This window comes from Ictalurus punctatus, chromosome 15, assembly GCF_001660625.3.
Source record: "Ictalurus punctatus breed USDA103 chromosome 15, Coco_2.0, whole genome shotgun sequence".
NCBI lineage: Eukaryota > Metazoa > Chordata > Actinopteri > Siluriformes > Ictaluridae > Ictalurus > Ictalurus punctatus.
In genome coordinates this window covers 13,674,888-13,695,428 of record NC_030430.2, presented here as the reverse complement: position 1 = coordinate 13,695,428, position 20,541 = coordinate 13,674,888, and the positions used below count along the sequence as shown (strand labels likewise).

Here is a 20,541-nt window from a genome sequence, read left to right as displayed (position 1 = left end):
AATGGGGAAAAAATCCACTTGCTAAACTTGCTAAACTGCAACCAGTATCTTCAGCACCCAAATACTTAATATGGGTTGTTAAAAGAAAAGGTGATGGCAGTGGTAAACAGTCGACTCTCCAAACTTTTTTGGAATGTGTTGCAGTCATCAGATTTGAAATGAGTGTATATTTTCAAAAATACATTTAATTCACAAAGTGAAACATTAAATAATGTGTTAATAATGCGGTTTCATTATAGTACAGGGTGAATTGAGTTTTCAAATGTGTGTGTGTGTGTGTGTGTGTGTGTGTGTGTGTGTGTGTGTGTGTGTGTGTGTGTGTGTGTGTGTGTGTGTGTGTGTGTGTGTGTGTGTGTGTGTGTGTGTGTGTGTGTGTGTGTGTGTGTGTGTGTGTGTGTGTGGCGGCTGTGGCTCAAGTGGTAGAGCAGGATGTCCACTAATCGTAAGATTGGCGGTTCCATTCCGGGCCCACATGACTCCACATGCCCAAGTTCCCTTGGGCAAGATAGCAAGTTATGGCAAGTTAGCACCTTGCGTGTCAGTTCTGCTACCATTGTGCGCACAAATTGATGCACTTTGAATTTGTGAATTAGAATCAGGCTTAACTACGTTACGTTTAGGTTAATGAACTGTAACGTAAAAATGTGCAACAGAGGAATGTCTTCAGCTTAAAACAAAATAAGGAGGAATATCCGTTAATCATTCAGAGGGGGTAGGCTTAGTGCATAACCAATCACTTCAGGGTGTATTGCACTCTTGCGTGTAGAATCAGCCCTAACAGACAAAAAGTATACCCGCCTACTTTGCATTACTTTAAGGTTTCCGCTTGCAACTGCATGTGCAGTGTTGAGATAAATAAAAGCGACCGAGTGATTTTTTCCTCCTTCACTTTAAAGAATCAAGAAGAACGAATCGCTCTGGAGTCATCAACGAACTTTGACCAAGACATTGCGCCGCCTCCTGCCCACCAAACATAACTTTTTGTATGGTTTTGCGTTTCACGAAAGAATCCATTATAAAGTTCCTCAGTGCCGCAGGATTAACCGTTTCAAGACGCCACTCCTTTCCCTGTAAACGGAGAAGTGCAAGTGATACCTGCCTTCAAGGCGCGCGAGGATGCGCACGGATTTTCAGGCACAGCTCGCGGATAACGCGTGTGATGAGCAACCAAACAATGACCAACAGGTAATGTCATTAATACACTACTTCGAATATTTGTTGGGGTTTTTTTCTTTAATTTTTATTCATTCATTCATTCATTCATTCATTTATTTATTTATTTATTTATTTATTTATTTTTACCTCATTCTGCCTCAGAAGCACTTTTCTTGCACAACTGTTGATGGACATCTGACCGTAACATGCTCTGGAAACTTTGCGTGTACTCTTTGTGTATACTTTAAAATTATTGTAATAGTTATAGTGGGAATTGTATTGGTTTAATGGAAACTATAAGGGTCCCTGTGAGTCTCTACTGATAATTTGTTGCCTTTTATTGGTGGCATTTTATGTTTAGTGAATAATACGTCCTATTATGTAATGGTTTTAGTGGTTGATGGTTTGTTATGGTATTTGTAGTGGAAACCATTAGAATTTCTGTGATGAATTCTATTGTTTGTTTGTTTTTTCCAGCAGGGGTACACTGATTGGTTTCAGATTTTCAGACCATATGTAATATTGCACAAAGAGAACAGGAGTAATCACAAAAGGCAATTTTGTAAATGTTTGCTTTGATCCTTGATTGGAAATAATTAACATATACCATCTCACCCCAGTGAAATATAAATGTCAATTTTAAACTTAATATCTGGTAGGACCATCCATAACTCTAAATAAATGCTTACTGTAATTTGACATGAGGCTTGCAAATCTCTGTTGGGAAATATTGGCGCACTGTTCTTTGCAGAACTTCTTTTAATTTGGAAAGATTTGCAGGTCTTGAGGCAGTTGTTTTGTGTTTGAGTAAGGACTTTGACTAGGCCATTCCAAAATTTTTTAGCTTCTTCTTAGCCATTCAGATGTCGACTTGTTTCTGAGTCTTGGGTCATTGTCCGGCTGCATCATCCAATAATTCTTTAGATGGTTGGATATTCTCCTTAAGAATTTTTTGGTACATGCCAGAATTCATGCCTTCAATGTTAATAAGTCGCCAAGGTCCATAGTCAACAAAACATCCACATACCCTCACACTTACGCCACCATGTTTCACTGTAGATATGAGGTTGAATGCTGTATTTGCTTTACGCCAGACATAGGGAGACGCACTTTTCCACTTTTGACTCATCTCTATATGAAATATTGCCCCAAATGGCTCACTCATTATCATGTGCATTTTAGCAAATGTGAGAAGCTTTGATGCTTTTCTTGGTGAGCAGTGGTTTCTGCCTTGCTACTCTTCTATGAAGGTCATTGTTGCGCACTGTCTTTTGTATTGTTAAGTCATGATTACTGACTTTAGCTAGAAAGGTCTGGATAGATAGAAGTTTTCTGGGACCTTTTAAGACTTCCTTATATAGCTCAGATTTTTTTTCTTGGCTGCTAAGAAAGTTCCTTTGATTTTATTCCTTTGATTTTATTTTGCCTGTATTGATGTTGTGGTGAGTACATCTCTCTGATCATAAGGTTCAATGTACAGTATCTCACAAAAGTGAGTACACCCCTCACATTTTTGTAAATATTTGATTATATCTTTTAATGTGACAACACTGAAGAAATGACACTTTGCTACAATGTAAAGTAGTGAGTGTACAGCTTGTGTAACAGTGTAAATTTGCTGTCCTCTCAAAATAACTCAACACACAGACATTAATGTCTAAACCGCTGGCGACAAAAGTGAGTACACCCCTAAGTGAAAATGTCCATATTGGGCCCAAAGTGTCAATATTTTGTGTGACCACCACTATTTTCCAGCACTGCCTTAACCCTCTTGGGCATGGAGTTCACCAGAGCTTTACAGGTTTCCACTAGAGTCCTCTTCCACTCCTCACAGAGCTGGTGGATGTTAGAGACCTTGTGCTCCTCCACTTTCCATTTGAGCATTCCCCACAGATGCTCAATAGGTTTTAGGTCTAGAGACATGCTTGGCCAGTCCATCACCTTCACCCTCAGCTTCTTTAGTGTGTTTTTGGTCGTTATCATGCTGGAATACTGCCCTGTGGCCCAGTCTCAGAAGGGAGGGGAACATGCTCTGTTTCAGTATGTCACAGTACATGTTGGCATTCATGGTTCCCTCAATGAACTGTAGCTCACCAGTGCCGGCAGCACTCATGCAGCCCCAGACCATAACACTCCCACCACCATGCTTGAATGTAGGCAAGACACACTTGTCTTTGTACTTCTCACCTGGTTGCCGCCACACACGCTTGACACCATCTGAACCAAATAAGTTTGGTCTCATCAGACCACAGGACATGGTTCCAGTAATCCATGTCCTTAGTCTGCTTGTCTTCAGCAAACTGTTTGCGGGCTTTCTTGTGCATCATCTTTAGAAGAGGCTTCCTTCTGGGACGACCATGCAGACCAGTTTGATGCAGTGTGTGGCGTTTGATCTGAGCACTGACAGGCTGACCCCCCACCCCTTCAACCTCTGCAGCAATGCTGGCAGCACTCATATGTCTATTCCCCAAAGACAAACTCTGGATATGACGCTGAGCAGGTGCACTCAACTTCTTTGGTCAACCATGGCGAGGCCTGTTCTGAGTGGAACCTGTCCTGTTAAACCGCTTTATGGTCTTGACCACCATGCTGCAGCTCAGTGTCAGGGTCTTGGCCTTCTTATTATAGCCTAGGCCATCTTTATGTAGAGCAACAATTCTTTTTTTCAGATCCTCAGAGAGTTCTTTGCCATGAGGTGCCATGTTGAACTTCCACTGACCAGTATGAGGGAGTGTGAGAGACATGATACCAAATTTAACACACCTGCTACCCATTCACACCGGAGATCTTGTAACACTAATAAGTCACCAGGAAGGGAAAATGGCTAATTGGGCCCAATTTGGACATTTTCAATTAGGGGTGTACTCACTTTTGTTGCCAGCAGTTTAGACATTAATGGCTGTGTGGTTGAGTTATTTTGAGGGGACAGCAAATTTACACTGTTACACAAGCTGTACACTCACTGCTTTACATTGTAGCAAAGTATCTTCAGTGTTGTCACATGAAAAGATATAATCAAATATTTACAGAAATGTGAGGGGTGTACTCACTTTTGTGAGATACTGTATATGACAACAGGGCTTTTTAAAATCAAGCCTGTCTGTGTTCAATCACACAAATCAAATTATCAATAAAATGTTGTTGACATCTTTGCTTCAAAACTAAGGTGGTAATTACTTTTTCACAGGAGCAAAATGGGTAATTGGTGTTGTTAAACCTTCAGAGCACACCACTAGAATGTTTCATTCCTGCAGTTTTCTTAGCAAAGATTGAGGCACCGAAAGCTCATTTGAATCTATGTGACTCTATGTTAATTATTGAAATAATTTGAAATGTATCAAGGAAAACTCAGAAGAGAATTTCCATACAGACATATTTGGTATCATTTTAACCTCTGTAAAACATGTTTGTCTTTCTGTGTTATGTTCAAATGCTACTAAATGGTCAGTAAAGCTCTTATATAGATAGTCAAAGGGCATTACTACACTGTTTGTCTGTAACAGCAGGGGAATAAATCCAGATGTGACATACTGCACAGATGTTGTTCTTTTGCAGAAAGGGCCAGGAATTCCGCTTGCAAGGAAACTGTGCTATGCCATTGGAGGGATGCCCTATCAAATGACAAGTAGTGCCAAGGGCTTTTTCATGCAGATCTTCCTACTGGATATTGTGCAGGTCAGATGTTGATATGCTTCTTGTAGAGCAGACATTACAGCAGACCTACTGTCTGATACAGATATCCTGTTTTAATTTATGCTTGTCTATGAAGTCTGTTGCTTGGCGATTAAAGATTTAATCTGTGGTGTAAAGAGTGCCAGCTGTAACCAACAATGCAAAAGATGCTCATGCAATATTTTAGCATTTGGTTTGCCACTGCTTCATGCAAACCTCTAGCATGCACATTAACAGAAATGTTTAGACCTCAAATTTCGCAGAAGCTGCTCACGGAAATATTGATCACTTGAAAGGGGAAACATTACTACCTCATGTTGAATATGTTAAACACTATAACATGTATGGGCGGGGCAAAAATAGTGTATAAACAATTTGGAGCAAACATTTTTAACCTGTTTACACTTATAAAATGCATCAAGTAAACTTATTAGTTAACATGCATGTGGGTTAATTGAGTTCAATGCAGTAGACATTCACTCATTTAGTTATTTTTATGACCTAAGTTTAAGCAAGCAGTAACATTATCTACTACTTTTGATTTATAAGATGATCAGTGATCTTAGTATGTCATAACAGTCATAGATGACAAACACTACCTGCCACTGTGGAAACTTTATAAAAGGTGCAATATGGCACATAGCTACAATGCTACAAACTTGCTCTGCAGTTTGTTCATTAGTCCTAACATGTATTATTGCATTTGCCATTTCAACTAAGTATTGGCACTTATCCTGTTAAGGTCCTTTCTAACCCTGTGGAAAATTGTAGCCCACAGAGCTCCTTAATACAAGCCAAGCCATCAAAACATTGGGTGAACAAATATTGATAATCAAGATTCCACACCTTTTTAAAAGTTTTTAAAAACAATGTCTTCATATTATCAAAGATCTTTGAACATTGTACTACATACATATAATAGGAGATTATATGCATCCAGTAGGAAATGGCTCATGAATTACATTCAGGTTGGTTTTCATGGATATGCGCCAGATCTGTGGCTATTTGATTTCATTTGACTCCGTCTAAAATGGTCGCAATATAAGGCTCCATTTAGTGACCCCTCTAATTAAGGTGACATCTCTCAGAATACACAACTACAGTCTATACCTTCCTCTTATTATTTCTGATTACCACAGTAAGATATCAAGGGCACTTCCATGAGCAGGTCTTAAATGCTTTAGTGCATGCTTTTTACTGTGCAAATTTAAATTTTGTTTTGTTTTGTTTGATTGTGTTTTGCTTTAATGAATGTAAGGCCTTTTAATGCTTCCACTTCCTTGCACATAATGTAAACATCATTCATTTTACCAGAAAAGCTTAGAAATTTAAAAAAGTGTTTGCATTATTATATACAATGTCTGTTTGTTGCCATTCTGTTCAATCTCAGTAAAAGTTTCAATGTTTTTCAGATGATGCCTTTCTACGTGTCTGTAATTCTTTTCCTTGGCCGAGTCTGGGATGCGATCACAGACCCATTAGTGGGGTACATGGCCAGCAAGAGTGGCCGTACTCGCTTAGGCAAGCTTATACCCTGGTAAGGTACAGGGTAGGATGCAAAACAGAAGAACTTATGTGAAATACTTGGACTTTGTTTCAGAAAACTGTATAGTATCAACTCTTACAAAAATTGTTCCTCATTCTTTCTTTTAAACATGTTCTAATTGGAACCTTCTGTGAAAAGGAAACTGTTATTCTCTGTACTCTGTTAAGGTTCTACATAGAAACTTTAAGGATTTTTATCCTCTGAGGTCTAAACCAAGGAAGCCTTTATAATGCTAGTTTGATTGTTTGAAGGGTGTAGTACTGAAGCCTACAAGCACTGTTTCATTGTTCAGCAATACACATCTTGATTTGTTACATTTTATGAATTAAAGACATTGCATATTAATTAGTCTTAAATTCATTACATGGTGTTAGAGTTTAGGGCTATACATGTCATTAACTTGTTTTAATTTTATTTCTGATCTTTCACACACACTGGAAAATAGAGGGTTACTTTCATGAGTGATTGGTGTGTATTGAACTGAGGCGAACTTCAACCAGCTATTGAGATATATTAATTCAACCAATAGTGGTTAGAGAACAGCAAATACTCAGAAGTTCTCTGCAAACAATGCAAAATGTAGACTTCTATGGAAGATGCTGTAATTCTTTATTCAATACATAACTCTCCTCTCCACCAATAGCTGGTGTGTGGTGGGCGTTCTGGCACACTATGGCTGCCGTCGCATCATCCAGGTGGAAGGATTGGGACACCATTGCTCTTATAGGCATAAACAATAGCATCTACAATCCATTTTGACAAATGTTGCTTGGACAAAGCGTGACCTCACCTATGGCACACACATGTATGGCAGACAAACAGTGAATCGGAATAGCAGTGAATATAACACTTTAGTGCTTGCATATAGCACAATAGGTTCGCACTCGAGCCCTGCTCATCCTCCTGACTTGGGGGCTCAAAATCTGCCAGACTGAGGGGCTGGTTTGTATAAGACGAAGAAAAGGTCTTTGGGGGGAAATGAAGGGTTCAGCCATAAAGTTACCCCTGTGTCCCCAGACCTCCAATGTAGGCACTCTCGGCTTATTAATGAGTTGTGCAACTCACCTACTTGTCTAGCCGATTCCATGGCTAAGAGGAAAGCTGTTTTCATAGACCGCCACCTCAACCTCTCTAGAGGTTCAAATGGAGGCCAGCACAATGTCTTTAATATGAAAGGCAAGTCCCAGGAGGATACTGGGTTTCGTTGAGGAGGTCTTGTTGAGCACGTTTAAGAAAGGTGGTCGCAAGGGTGTGGGATCCAATAGTCACACCATCTACCCTATTATGCATGGCTGAGATGGCAGCTATATATACCTTGATGGTGGAGACTGCAAAGCCTCTATCAAGACGGGACTGGTGAAAACTGAGGATTACCGGTATGGAACAGCATGCCAGTTCCTGATTTTGTGCTTGGTACCACTCAGAAAAAAGCTTCCATCTGTTAGCATACAATGCCTTGGTGGAGGTGGAAGGTGTGGATGGTCTGTACAACTGCTGCATCACACAGCCTTAATAATGGCTCTGGCCCATCAGACACCAGACCCAGAGTTCCAGCTTCGATGGGTTCGGGTGCCAGATTCGACTTTCCAGTTGTGAGAGGAGATCCTGGGAACAGATCAACCAGTTGTCCAGGTATGGGAAAATTTGCATCCCTCTGGCCTGTAATGGAGACGGTACAATTACTAAACACCTGGTGAAGACCCTTAGCACCTGCGAGATCCTGAATGGGAGCATTCAAAACTGGTAAGCCCTTCCCTCAAAGGAGAAACAGAGGAATTGCCTGTGCTGGGGTGCCTTTGGAACATGAAAATATGTATCTTTCAGGTCGATGGTTGTACACCAATCATTCTGCCTGATGCCTTGCAGCACGTCCACTGTACTTGACGTGTTTAACTTGAAAACCTTGAGATTTGTGCCCTCAGAGGTTTTAAATCCAGTATTGTGTGAAGTCCACCATCTTTTTTCTAATTATAAAATAAGTGGAATAGAATCAACAGTTCCCAGGAATGACAGGAAGGGAGCGGAGGGCTCTCCTGCAGGGTTCCAAAAGTGGAGACTGGGCCAACAATATTTGGCATCGAGCGAGGGTTAACAAAGACATTAGCTTACCCAACTCCCTGGTCAGATAGGCAAATGCCTGCAAAGAGGCGTCACTCAGACTCTCGGCAGAAGTCTGGGACAGGGCCAGTATAAGGTGTGACATGGAATTCCCAATAGGTGTCGGGCTGAAGTGCTTAATCAGGCTACGGCACAAGGGTGGCAACAGCTCTATATTGGTCATGTGGCCAAGGCCATGGTTGAATGCATCCTGCATGTTAGTCAGTGCTCAACAGTCTGTTGGGAGTTAGAGAAACATCTGGGGTCTGCCCAGCACTTCTGCAGCTCCTCGATATATGGACCTGAGGGTGGGACACTGAGAGCTGCAGACTGAGAGGTCTTCCTGAAAAAAGTGCTCTGAGAAGTCACCTGGATAGGTGCTGCATCTAACCCCAGACGTGCCAAGGCCATTTTTACCACAGGCCTGACTGACATCTAACTGGTGGCTCGTCCCCTGAGAATTGGGATGAGATGAATGGGAGCTTTCAATTGTCCCCTCCTCAGCATAACCTCCACCGATAACTTGGCTCTCCGAGGCCCTAGTGGAGAGTGCATCCTCCTCCTGGATCTCAAAGGTTGGTGACAGCATTGGAGGCAGCACCATGGGTGGAGACTGTGGTGCGGTTGCAGCGGGACCACTAGCAGGCTGTTCACTGGGTGGTTGCAGATTAAGGAGGAGAGACTTTATCTCTGCAAACTCAGAAGCCAAGCTGTCTACCTTCTGGGCTAGGGGATCTACCTTTCTGCGTTTACCTTTACAAGGGGCCCTCCTGCGAATCGATCTTAAGGATTTTGAGACCTAGGAGGCCTGCATAAGATGTAGTTGAGTGCCCAAATCTGCCTCTCTAAGATACTCTTTTTATACCCAATCATGTTACTGACCTGTTGCCAATTAACTTAATTAGTTACAAAATGTTTGTCCAGCTGTTTCTTTATTGTAACACTTACTTTTTCAGCCTTTTGTTGCCCCATACCAAATTTTTTGAGGCATGTTGCAGCCGTCAAATTCAAAATTGCCTTATTTATTTATTTATTTTTAAATAGTACATTTACTCAGTTTAAATATTTGATATGTTTTCTATGTTCTATTGTGAATAACATATGGGTTTATGCCATTGCATTCTGTTTTTATTTACATTTATGTACATTTTACACATTTGACTTTTTTTGGAATTGTGGTTGTAGAACAGTATTTGATTGGATAGTTCACCCGAAAATGAAAATTCTGTCATCAATTACTAACTCGTGTGGTTCCAAACCCATACGAATTTCGTTCATCTTTGGAATACAAATGAAGACATTTTTAATGAAACTTAGGAGGTTTCTGTCCCTGCATTTACAGTCTGGTAACCAAAACTTTCAAGCTCCAAAAAGTTCATAAAAGCATTGTAAAAGTAATCCATGTGACTCCAGGGGTTTAATCCCAAATTTATTAAGCAATATGAATGCTTTGTGTGCGCAAAACAACTAAAGTTAAGTTTTTATTTGCAAAATCTCTTAATTTCCGCAAAGATCTCCAACATGTGTTCACAAGGAAAAAAGGTCTGCAAAAGCAGACAAAAAAATGGAAATCATCCTGTATGTCAAAATCTGTAGACATCTGACAGAATTTTCACTTTTGGGTGAACTATCCCTTCAAATAATATGTACTGTTAAAGATCTCCAAACTATGTACAAGGGGACTGTGTGCTGACTGAGTATTAGCAACACACACTTTACTTGTATTTACATTTTTTTCCCAACCATTTATTACATTTCTAAGCCCCATTACTTTAGTGTTATCTCTCGCAGACTTGCATGCAATGTTTCTCTCCATTTTCTCTTCTACCAGGATTGTGTACTCTATGCCTATGGGAGTGATTGCCTACATCATGCTGTGGTATACCCCTCAGAACAACATGTCTCCTGTCTTCAGCTTTTGCTGGTACTTTGGCTGGTGCTGTATCTTTGACACATTAATGAGTGTAAGACCATCATCGTAACCATTTGTCATGGTTGTACCGAAATTGACATTGAACTACATTACCCATCAGCTCCAGCACATCACATGTCCCTCTGATCACACACATTTGTTCTGTGTTACTCCTAATAAGTACCCCATATAAGTTCTGGTTTGTATTTTATTCGCTCCTTAGGTAGTGATTCAGTATATTGTGTACAGGAGTTCGGGCACTTGTAAGGACTCAATACACCTTAGGACACCGATAACTGAATGACTACATACTCGCATAATCACCAAAAATTAAAAGCAAAAATATAGAGTTTTATAGACTGTTGGAAATAAGTATTGGACGCATTAACATTTTTTTTCTGTAAATATATTTCCAATGAGGTTATTCACATGAAATTTTCACCAGACATCAGTATTAACTTTTGCCATATTTCTGTCATATTATCTCAAGCAGGATCATAGGCAAGCTAGTAGAATTAAAAAAAATCATGAATCAAGTCATTAGTCTCAAACAAACCATGTATAGAATGTCAAATACAGCTAAAATCACTAATGTAAGTAATCATTTGAGAGCTACAAAAACAATAACAAGCTACTTAAATTTGTAACCTGAAATTGGCTGAGAGTTCTCCATTTTTTCGAGCTGAGAGGCTTCAGAAAACATGACGTTATTTCCAGTAAGGGAACGTAGTGAGCATCGATACTCTCTGGTTTTTAGGGAGCCAATGTTCCAGTGCACTCGAAGGATTTTGCGATTGAGACAACCGTTAAAATGGCAGACTCCCTGATCAGTGCCCTGACTACTGAACCTGGGAGCTGGTTGAGACCTACCCAGAGTCAAGTTTTTGTTGCTGTATGTTTTTAAAAAAAAAAATTTCCTACCTAAAAGTTGGGTTAAGCCTTTTGGGTCATTTAATTGGGTTATTTTCTCAGTTTCTACCCATTTTTGGGTAGTTTTGTGTAACCCAACCATTGGGTTATTTGCTGGGACATTTTCACTGAAAGATGAATCAATACATTCCTCCCCCACCCTGACGCATCAACCCAACTCCTTGGGTCAAGTCCACTCTGTGCCGACTGTTTGAATTCGCCTCAGGTGGAGGTAACAGTTTTTGAGGCGAGGAACCCAAATGACCACAGGTAAGTTAGCCTTCATCACTATTTAGTGTTAATGCTGCTGAAAAAGCCTAGTCAAGTTTGTGGTATTTAGGCAGGAAGCTCTCAAAAATCTATTTCTTGTAAAACAGTAACTCGGCGAGTGATAATTAACTTTACCTATTGCGATGACTTCAAATGTGAATATCATGTACTGCTTCGTCAGTGTTGGTGTTACACTACTAGTGTCGTGTTTATGTTGGCAGCGAAATATGGACTGAGATTCTATAATTCTCTGGATCTGCATCTTATCTGAGGCCCCTGAGTTAGGGTTAGCTAGCTGGATGCTGTCACCAGTCACAGTAGGGATGAGTGATGCTAACCTAGACGCTCACCTGAGTTGATAACGTTACTTTAGCATACAGCTCGTGTTAATGTTAGATATTCCAACTCCCTTTTTTAAGTTTAATGATAGCCTAGCATTACAGCTGTTCACTATGATGTAATACAGAGAGTGGGTTAACGTTAACGACATTTAGCAAGTGTTTTGGACAAGGCAAGCTGTCGTAATTAGCATTAGGAGGATGGGTTAGGGCCATGTTCCTTCTTGTATTGGGTGAATGTTAATGCTGGTTAACAGATGCAGACAGTCAGTGGCTAACGGAACTTAACTAGCTCAGTAATGTCGAGGCTAAAAGTTCTTCACAAGGTTAACATGACAAAAAGATAGGATGGGGGTTACAGTAGGTTGTAATGCCTTCTACTTTCTCTGGAATGCTGGTTGACTTTATTAGGTTATGCAAAAATAATTGGCAGTGAGGTGCCAAGTCAGCTAGATTTTACTAGTAAGTCTACAGGGCCATTTTGTTCATTGGAGAGTGGAGGACACATTTCCAAAAATACAATTTGGGATTCTGTAATGTAATTTCTCAGTTAAAGCCCAAAGGCATTTGTCCATATTTTGTAGCTAACAACTAACCAACACACTTTTTGCTCTTTTACAGCTTTTCAAATGGAAGGGAGTGGGACTCTTGTCTTCCCAGAGGGAAGATATGTAAGAAGATGCAGCAACTCAAATTCTTACAAAATCTGTTTGACAAATCTGTCAAATGTTTGAATGATTTTAATAAATGTCACCTGAATTTCATACAATTGTTTATTTTCTTTTCTGAGCTTTTTAGTAGAATTTTAGCATACAATCAAATTACATTGTAGGGAAAAATGTATAAACACGTGTTGTTGTTTTTTTTTTTTTTTTAACACATCTTTGTGTGGAAATATTTAATACACAGCATGTGTTAAATGTAGGCTACTAACACACTGGGTTAAAAGCAACGCAAAATGTGTTGTCCTTAACTAGACACACCAGTGTGTTAAAAATTAACACATGATTGAGTGAAGGTTTGTATCGATATATTTTTCCATAAAACCATTATTGTACACTAGAAAAAGCAAAAATGTGCGAGAACAGTCCATGACATTAAATGCAGCGCTATCTTCGTTAGCTTTGGATTACTTGATTGTAATGCCCACTGGATCGTAAGTTGGTTACCCAGTTTTTTGGATGTTTTAAATGCAAAATTTGATCAAAATTTATCATTTTCATCTTAAATATATGACTTATTTGAGCCATTTAAAGAATATATAAACACCACTTTAGCAGCTCTAGCAATACATTTCTGAACACCACCTTGTGTGTAAATAAAGGAGATACATATTTTGTTGACATATTTGCTTATAATGTGGTAGATTTGACATTTTCAAAGGGTAAAAATAACCCTGAAAATATTAACACCTTTATGAAATAGAATTAACCCAATGTATTTGTAAAAATGAAACTGTCCTTTGTGTTGAAAAACAACACATTTGCTGGGTTAAAATTAAATTGATGGGTTAATTTAACCCAAAATGTGTTCTGTCCTATATTTACCCAATTTGTTTTTAACCCAGTGTTTTTTTTTAGAGTGTACAATTCACGTGTGACAAAAACGTTCTTCCAAGTGACACTGTACTTCCAAGCCAAAAATAACACTATTCTCATTCATGATTAGTGTACAATAAATGTAAAACATACTACTCTACACATATAGGCTATACTTTTTCTGTGCAATATATGTTTTTATGTCAGTTCATCATCATTTAAGTGTTTCAACCGTGTACTGGCGCTTTAATTCAGCGCAGCTAAATATAGACTCGCTGCCAAAACTTCCGCTTCACTGCTGCTCACATCTGTTGTAAAAGCACTCATTTGTTAACATGCACGCACTGCTTTGCTGCAGCGTGCGGTGTGAAACACGCTTAACTTTAAGCCAGGTTCACATATACTCTGTTTGCAGTGCGTATGCGGCTTTTTTCCGTGCCCATGTTAACTGGTGAACATTCACACTGCACACTGTTGTGGTGTGGTCAGTGCTGTGCAGCAACGGATCTATTGTATCCGCAGCAAGTGTTTGCTCTGCTGCACGCACTGAAGTACGCCTGTTTCACATATACTCCATTTGCAGTACGTATGCGGTACGGAAACAGCATGCACCATTGTGCTTTCATATAACGCCTGGTTATATGAACTATTATGCTGTTTATATTTATTGTTTATACATGGTACATGTCTATAAAAGATTGTATTACTACTCTGTTGCTCTAAACTTCATTCAAAGACCTGTCACCCTCCACGATCATGTACTTTTTTGAATGTGTTCTGCCGCGGATCAGCTGCAGCCTACAAATGCATTTTATGTGAAAGCACGGTGCGTGCTGCTTCTGCACCATGCAAACGGAGTATGTGTGAACCCGGCGGCTTACAAAAGAAATCTCGGTGTTCTTTTCATCTTCTCTTTGCAGCGCGCTGGTTGGCTCCCTGTCACGTGACAATGGAGCGCAGTGAAAGGGAGTGATTGATAATAGTAACCAATCTAAAATCTGCACTGAAGATAAGTTTAATTGGTTATGTAATGTTGAATAGAATGGTGGATCGGTTACTGTATCAGCTCACAGCAGGCACATACTGTGCAGTAATTAGCGAACGTTTTGTAGAGAAATGAAAACAGGTCACACCACAATAATTATTTGCACTCGCATAAATGCTCACAAGAATATATTTTGAGGTCGCACAGATTAAATTCCGGTAGCATGTATTACCAAAATGGTCGCAATTTTGAGTCTTGTTTCTGCCTTCAATTTTGTCTTTTCAGAAAGTGAAAAGCATGCTCAATTAAGTTGATGTCATCGGACATTTTAAGAACATTTAATTTCTTTGCCTTATGTTTTGCAGCATTGACTGAATGAGTAGAAAGTATATACAATTCGGAATTCATCTATATTCTATACACTTCAGAATTCATCCTGCTACCATATTTAGCAGTCACATAATCACTAAACACCAGTGACCCAGCCATACATGCCCATACCATAACACCACCTCCACATGTTTGACAGATTATGTGGTATGCTTTGGATCATGAGCCCTTCCTTGCCTTCTCCATATTCTTCTCTTCCCATCATTCTGATACAAGTTAATCTTGCATCAGGACTGGTCAGCCTTATTAGAGTTGTTACAGGTATTTATTTATTTATTTATTTATTTTTAAAGCAAAGTCTATTCTGGCCATTCTGTTCCTGAGTGTTACCAGTGGTTTGCATCTTGAAGTAAACCATCTATATTTACATTTGTGAAGGCATCTCTTGATTGTAGACTTTTACAATGTTACACCTACCTCCTCCAGAGTGCTCTTGACTTGGCTAGATGTTGTGAAGGGGTTTCAACAAATTCTGAATCATCCACTTTAGATGTCTTCTATGATCTTCCAGGCCTTTGGGTGATGCTGAGCTTGCCAGTGCATTCCTTCTTTTTAAGAATGTACCAAATTGTTGATTTGGCCACTCCTAAAGATTCTGCTATCTCTCTGATAGATCTCTTTTGTTTTTGTTTTTCAGCCTAATGATGGCCTCCTTCACTTGCATCAACACCTTTTTGGACTTCATATTGAGAGTTCCTATGAACACCTACCAAATGCAAATTCAACACTTAGAATCAACCCCAGACAATTTATATCTTTAATTTGCCATGAAATAATGAGGAAACTGGCCACACCTGTCCATGAACCTGCTTATCAGTCAATTGTTCAATTACTTTTTAGATGGTGAAAATGTAGGGATTCTGTAAAATGGCTACAATTCCTAAACAGTTAATGCAATATTTTTGTTCAACCCCTTGAGTTAAATCTGAAAGTCTGCACTTTAATCACATCTTGATTGCTTCATTTCAAATCCATTGTGGTGGTGTACAAAGGCAAAATGATGAAAATTGTGTCACTGTCCAAATATTTATGGACCTAGTCATATATCATAGATGCAGTCATCAGGTTTCAAAATCATGGTGTCTGATAATAGGGCCATTTGGGTGCCCTTTTTTCAGCTTATATTAGCGTAAAATTATTTAATGTCTTTTGAAAAATATCATTTAAATCTGGAAGACATTCTAGGTGAAGCCCCATGCTTCTACATAGCCAATACTATCAATAGTAATGTTCTTATAAAAGATATGGTAAATGTTCTGCTTTGTACGGAAGACAATTTGTAAACCTATTTACTGTATATGATCTGTATGCTTGTTCAAATAACAAGAACAGCTGGACACACTACTTCCATGATCCACTTAAACTGTTTTGTGTCTTTTCTCTCTCAGTGCTACCATGTGCCCTACACTTCTCTAAACATGTTTTTGGGTGGTGACCAAAAAGACAGAGACTCAGCCACTGGCTACAGTAAGATCCACAATAATTTTTCTCTCTTCTGATCTCCTAGCAGATTTAAATGGTTTAATAAAATGGCAAGTGCATAAAAGTGTCTGCTAAATGAATAAATGTAAATATGTATGCGGAAGAGGACAGATAGTGCTTTCCTTTGAGTCTGTTACTGTGCCCTGTGATGCAGCATGAGCAGCGGTTCTAAAACATGTGGTTGGCTGGCTTTATGTGTCTCAGAGGAAGCATGTGATAGCTTTCACCCTCCCGGTTGGTAGGTGTCATATGATAGGGGTGAACTGGATGGTGGGTGAGAATTGGCAAACAGGTGAACAAAAGGGGAGTAGAATGGTAAAGAAAATATAAAAAAATCATATTCAGGATAATTTAGAGTAGCTTATCCATGTACAGCCATGTTTTTGAATGCACAAGAACATGAGAACATGCAAAAATCTACACAGGAAACTACTTTGAACATCAATATGTGTCATGCTATAGTGCTAATAATTGAAGCAACATCTATAAATTACAGTGCCCTCGACTAATATTGGCACCTTTGGTAAATATGAGCAAAGAAGGCAGTGAAAATTTGTCTTTATTGTTTTAACCTTTTGATTTTTTGTTATTTATTTATTTATTTTTATTTTTTTACAAAAATAGTCTGCTCTCATGGATATCAAACAATTGCAAACAAAACACAGGTTTATCGAGTTTTTTTGTTAAATATAATTATATAGTTGTGCAACAATTATTAGCACCCCTATGAATTCATATGAGAAAAATATATTTTAAGTATATTTCAATAGATATTAAAAAAAAAAAAAAAAAAAAAATTAGTACACCTGGGTGACTAGGAACAGGAAATTGTTCAAGCATGACTTGAGGGGTATAAATAAATATGAGGTAACACAGGCCAAATTCCCTTAGTCATTTATAACAATGGGTAAGGCCAAGGAATATATTTGTGATGTGTGGCAAAAGGTTGTTGAGCTTCAGAAAATGAGAAGTGGCTATAAGAAAATAGCACAAGCATTGAAAATGCCAATTTCCACCATCAGGACAATAATTAAGAAGTTCCAGTTAACGGAACTTCTTAATTATTAACCCACGGTTAAATATGGTGGTGGCTTTTTAATGTTTTGGAGCTGTTTTTCTGCCAGAGGACATTTTTTCCAGGTCCATTGCATCATGGACTCTATGAAATATAAACAGATATTAAATAAAAACCTGATTGCCTCTGCCAGAAAGCTTAAAATGGGCCATGGTTGGATCTTCCAGCAGGACAATGATCCAAAACATACATCAAAATCAACACAAAAATGGTTTACTGACCACAAAATCAAGGTCCTGCCATGGCCATCCCAGTCCCCTGACTTGAAACCCATAGAAAACCTGTGGGGTGAACTGAAGAGGAGACTCCTCCAGTGTGAACCTCAAAATTTGAAGGATCTGGAGACATTCTGTATGGAGGAATGATCTCGGATCCCCTGCCATGTATTCTCCAGCCTTAACAGGCATTATAGGAGAAGACTCAGAGCTGTTACAGTATCCACAAAAGTGAGTACACCCCTCACATTTTTGTAAATATTTGATTATATCTTTTCATGTGACAACACTGAAGAAATGACACTTTGCTACAATGTAAAGTAGTGAGTGTACAGCTTGTGTAACAGTGTAAATTTGCTGTCCCCTCAAAATAACTCAACACACAGCCATTAATGTCTACAAAAGTGAGTACATCCCTAAGTTATAATGTCCAAATTGGGCCCAATTAGCCATTTTCCCTCCCCGGTGTCATGTGACTTGTTAGTGTTACAAGGTCTCGGGTGTGAATAGGAAGCAGGTGTGTTAAATTTGGTGTCATCACTCTCACACTCCCTCATACTGGTCAGTGGAAGTTCAACATGGCACCTCATGGCAAAGAACTCTCTGAGGATCTGAAAAAAAGAATTGTTGCTCTACATAAAGATGGCCTAGGCTATAAGAAGATGGTCAAGACCCTGACACTGAGCTGCAGCACGGTGGTCAAGACCATACAGCGGTTTAACAGGACAGGTTCCACTCAGAACAGGCCTCGCCATGGTCGACCAAAGAAGTTGAGTGCACCTGCTCAGCGTCATATCCAGAGTTTGTCTTTGGGAAATAGACGTATGAGTCCTGCAGCATTGCTGCAGAGGTTGAATGGGTGGGGGGTCAGCCTGTCAGTGCTCAGATCAAACGCCACATGCTGCATCAAATTGGTCTGCATGGCTGTCGTCCCAGAAGGAAGCCTCTTCTAAAGATGATGCACAAGAAAGCCTGCAAACAGTTTGCTAAAGACAAGCAGCCTAAGGACATGGATTACTGGAACCAGGTCCTGTGGTCTGATGAGACCAAGATAAACTTATTTGGTTCAGATGGTGTCAAGCGTGTGTGGCGGCAACCAGGTGAGGAGTACAAAGACAAGTGTGTCTTGCCTACATTCAAGCATGGTGGTGGGAGTGTCATGGTCTGGGGCTGCATGAGTGCTGCCGGCACTGGGGAGCTGCAGTTCATTGAGGGAACCATGAATGCCAACATGTACTGTGACATACTGAAGCAGAGCATGATCCCCTCCCTTCGGAGACTGGGCCGCAGGGCAGTATTCCAGCATGATAATGACCCCAAACACACTAAAGAAGCTGAGGGTGAAGGTGATGGACTGGTCAAGCATGTCTCCAGACATAAAACCTATTGAGCATCTGTGGGGCACCCTCAAACGCAGCACAAGGTCTCTAACATCCACCAGCTCATTGATGTCGTCATGGAGGAGTGGAAGAGGACTCCAGTGGCAACCTGTGAAGCTCTGGTGAACTCCATGCCCAAGAGGGTTAAGGCAGTGCTGGAAAATAATGGTGGCCACAAAAATATTGATACTTTGGGCCCAATTTGGACATTTTCACTTAGGGGTGTACTCACTTTTGTTGCCAGCGGTTTAGACATTAATGGCTGTGTGTTGAGGTATTTTCAGGGGACAGCAAATTTACAGTATTATACAAGCTGTACACTCACTACTTTACATGTAGTGTAGTGTTTTAGTGTTGTCACATTAAAAATATAAACAAATATTTACAAAAACGTGAGGGGTGTACTCACTTTTGTGAGATACTGTATATTCGCACAAGGTATTAACTAAAAGGGTGCTAATAATTGTAGTATACCTATATTTAACAAAGTTTATTTTTATAAACCCGTGTTTTGTTTGCAGTTGTTTTGATATCCATGAGAGCAGTGTATTTTTGTGCTCAAAAGGTTAAACAAAGACGATTTTTCACAGCCTTCTTTGCTCATATTTACCAAGGGTGCCAATATTAGTGGAGGGCACTGTAGAAGTAGACTCTTTAATATAAATGGCCTAGAGGCACACAAAGGGCCACATTTACAGTATTTGAAACCCCAGTTGATATGCAAGACATATTTTCCTGTTTCCTGTACTGTGGGAGAAATATCCTGCGCTGCTAATTTATTAGGTCAGCTGATGTGCATTCCACAGGAACTATATCTGTTTATCTATGACCATGATCTATCTATTCAGGATGTATGGTTACTCGTAATTGTCAGGAGGTTGCTATTTGCAAAGTGCAAATTTGCTTACATTGGCAATATTTATTTTGTGTGTTTGGTCTACCTCGATATCAATTTCTGCCTCCACTCTGTTCATCCTGCAGGAATGGGGATGGAGATGCTTGCGACATTGGCAGGAGCAACCATTCAGGGACAGATTGTGGGGGTGTATCAAGCTAAAAAAGCACAAGCATGCAGTGCGCTGAATGAGAGTAATGCACTCACTGGAAACTACTCATCTGTGCTATACCACAACTCTATCTCTCCTTTCATTGACACACTACAGGATACGGTGAGGCATGAAGGCTGTGTGTGTGTGTGTGTGTGTGTGTATGTATGTGTATATATATATAAATATATAAATATATATATATATATATATATATATATATATATATATATATATATATATATATATATATATATATATATATAAATATATATATAAATATATAAAAATATGAATGTGTGTGTGTGTATATATATGAATAATAGAGGTCCAAGAACCAATCCCTGAGGGACAGCTAATTTCAGAGCGACAGTAGGCGACTGATAATCGTGCATAGAAATGTAAAACTGTAGATCAGTGAGATAAGAAGTAAGTTAGGAAAGAGCAGCACCAGTGACACCGATATCTGAGAGGCAGGAGAGAAGTAAATCATGATGGACAGTATCAAAACCGGAACTAAGATCGAGTAATA

The 20,541-nt window shown here is 39.5% G+C and overlaps 1 protein-coding gene across 3 annotated transcripts in view; it reads left to right on the top strand.

The window, feature by feature from the left end:
* Positions 1 to 447: 447 nt before the first annotated feature.
* Positions 448 to 20,541, top strand: part of LOC108276377 (sodium-dependent lysophosphatidylcholine symporter 1) — a 28,210-nt gene continuing 8,116 nt past the window's right edge. The window contains exons 1-6 of one of the 3 annotated variants that reach the window (XM_017487992.3): positions 448 to 1,185; positions 4,711 to 4,830; positions 6,240 to 6,364; positions 10,302 to 10,434; positions 16,201 to 16,279; positions 19,945 to 20,132. In XM_017487992.3, coding sequence (XP_017343481.1) covers positions 1,117 to 1,185; positions 4,711 to 4,830; positions 6,240 to 6,364; positions 10,302 to 10,434; positions 16,201 to 16,279; positions 19,945 to 20,132 — 714 coding nt within the window. In that variant the 5' untranslated portion in view covers positions 448 to 1,116. The remainder of the gene's footprint in view (positions 1,186 to 4,710; positions 4,831 to 6,239; positions 6,365 to 10,301; positions 10,435 to 16,200; positions 16,280 to 19,944; positions 20,133 to 20,541) is intronic. The other 2 variants (XM_017487991.3, XM_053686110.1) reach the window with 2 other exon arrangements.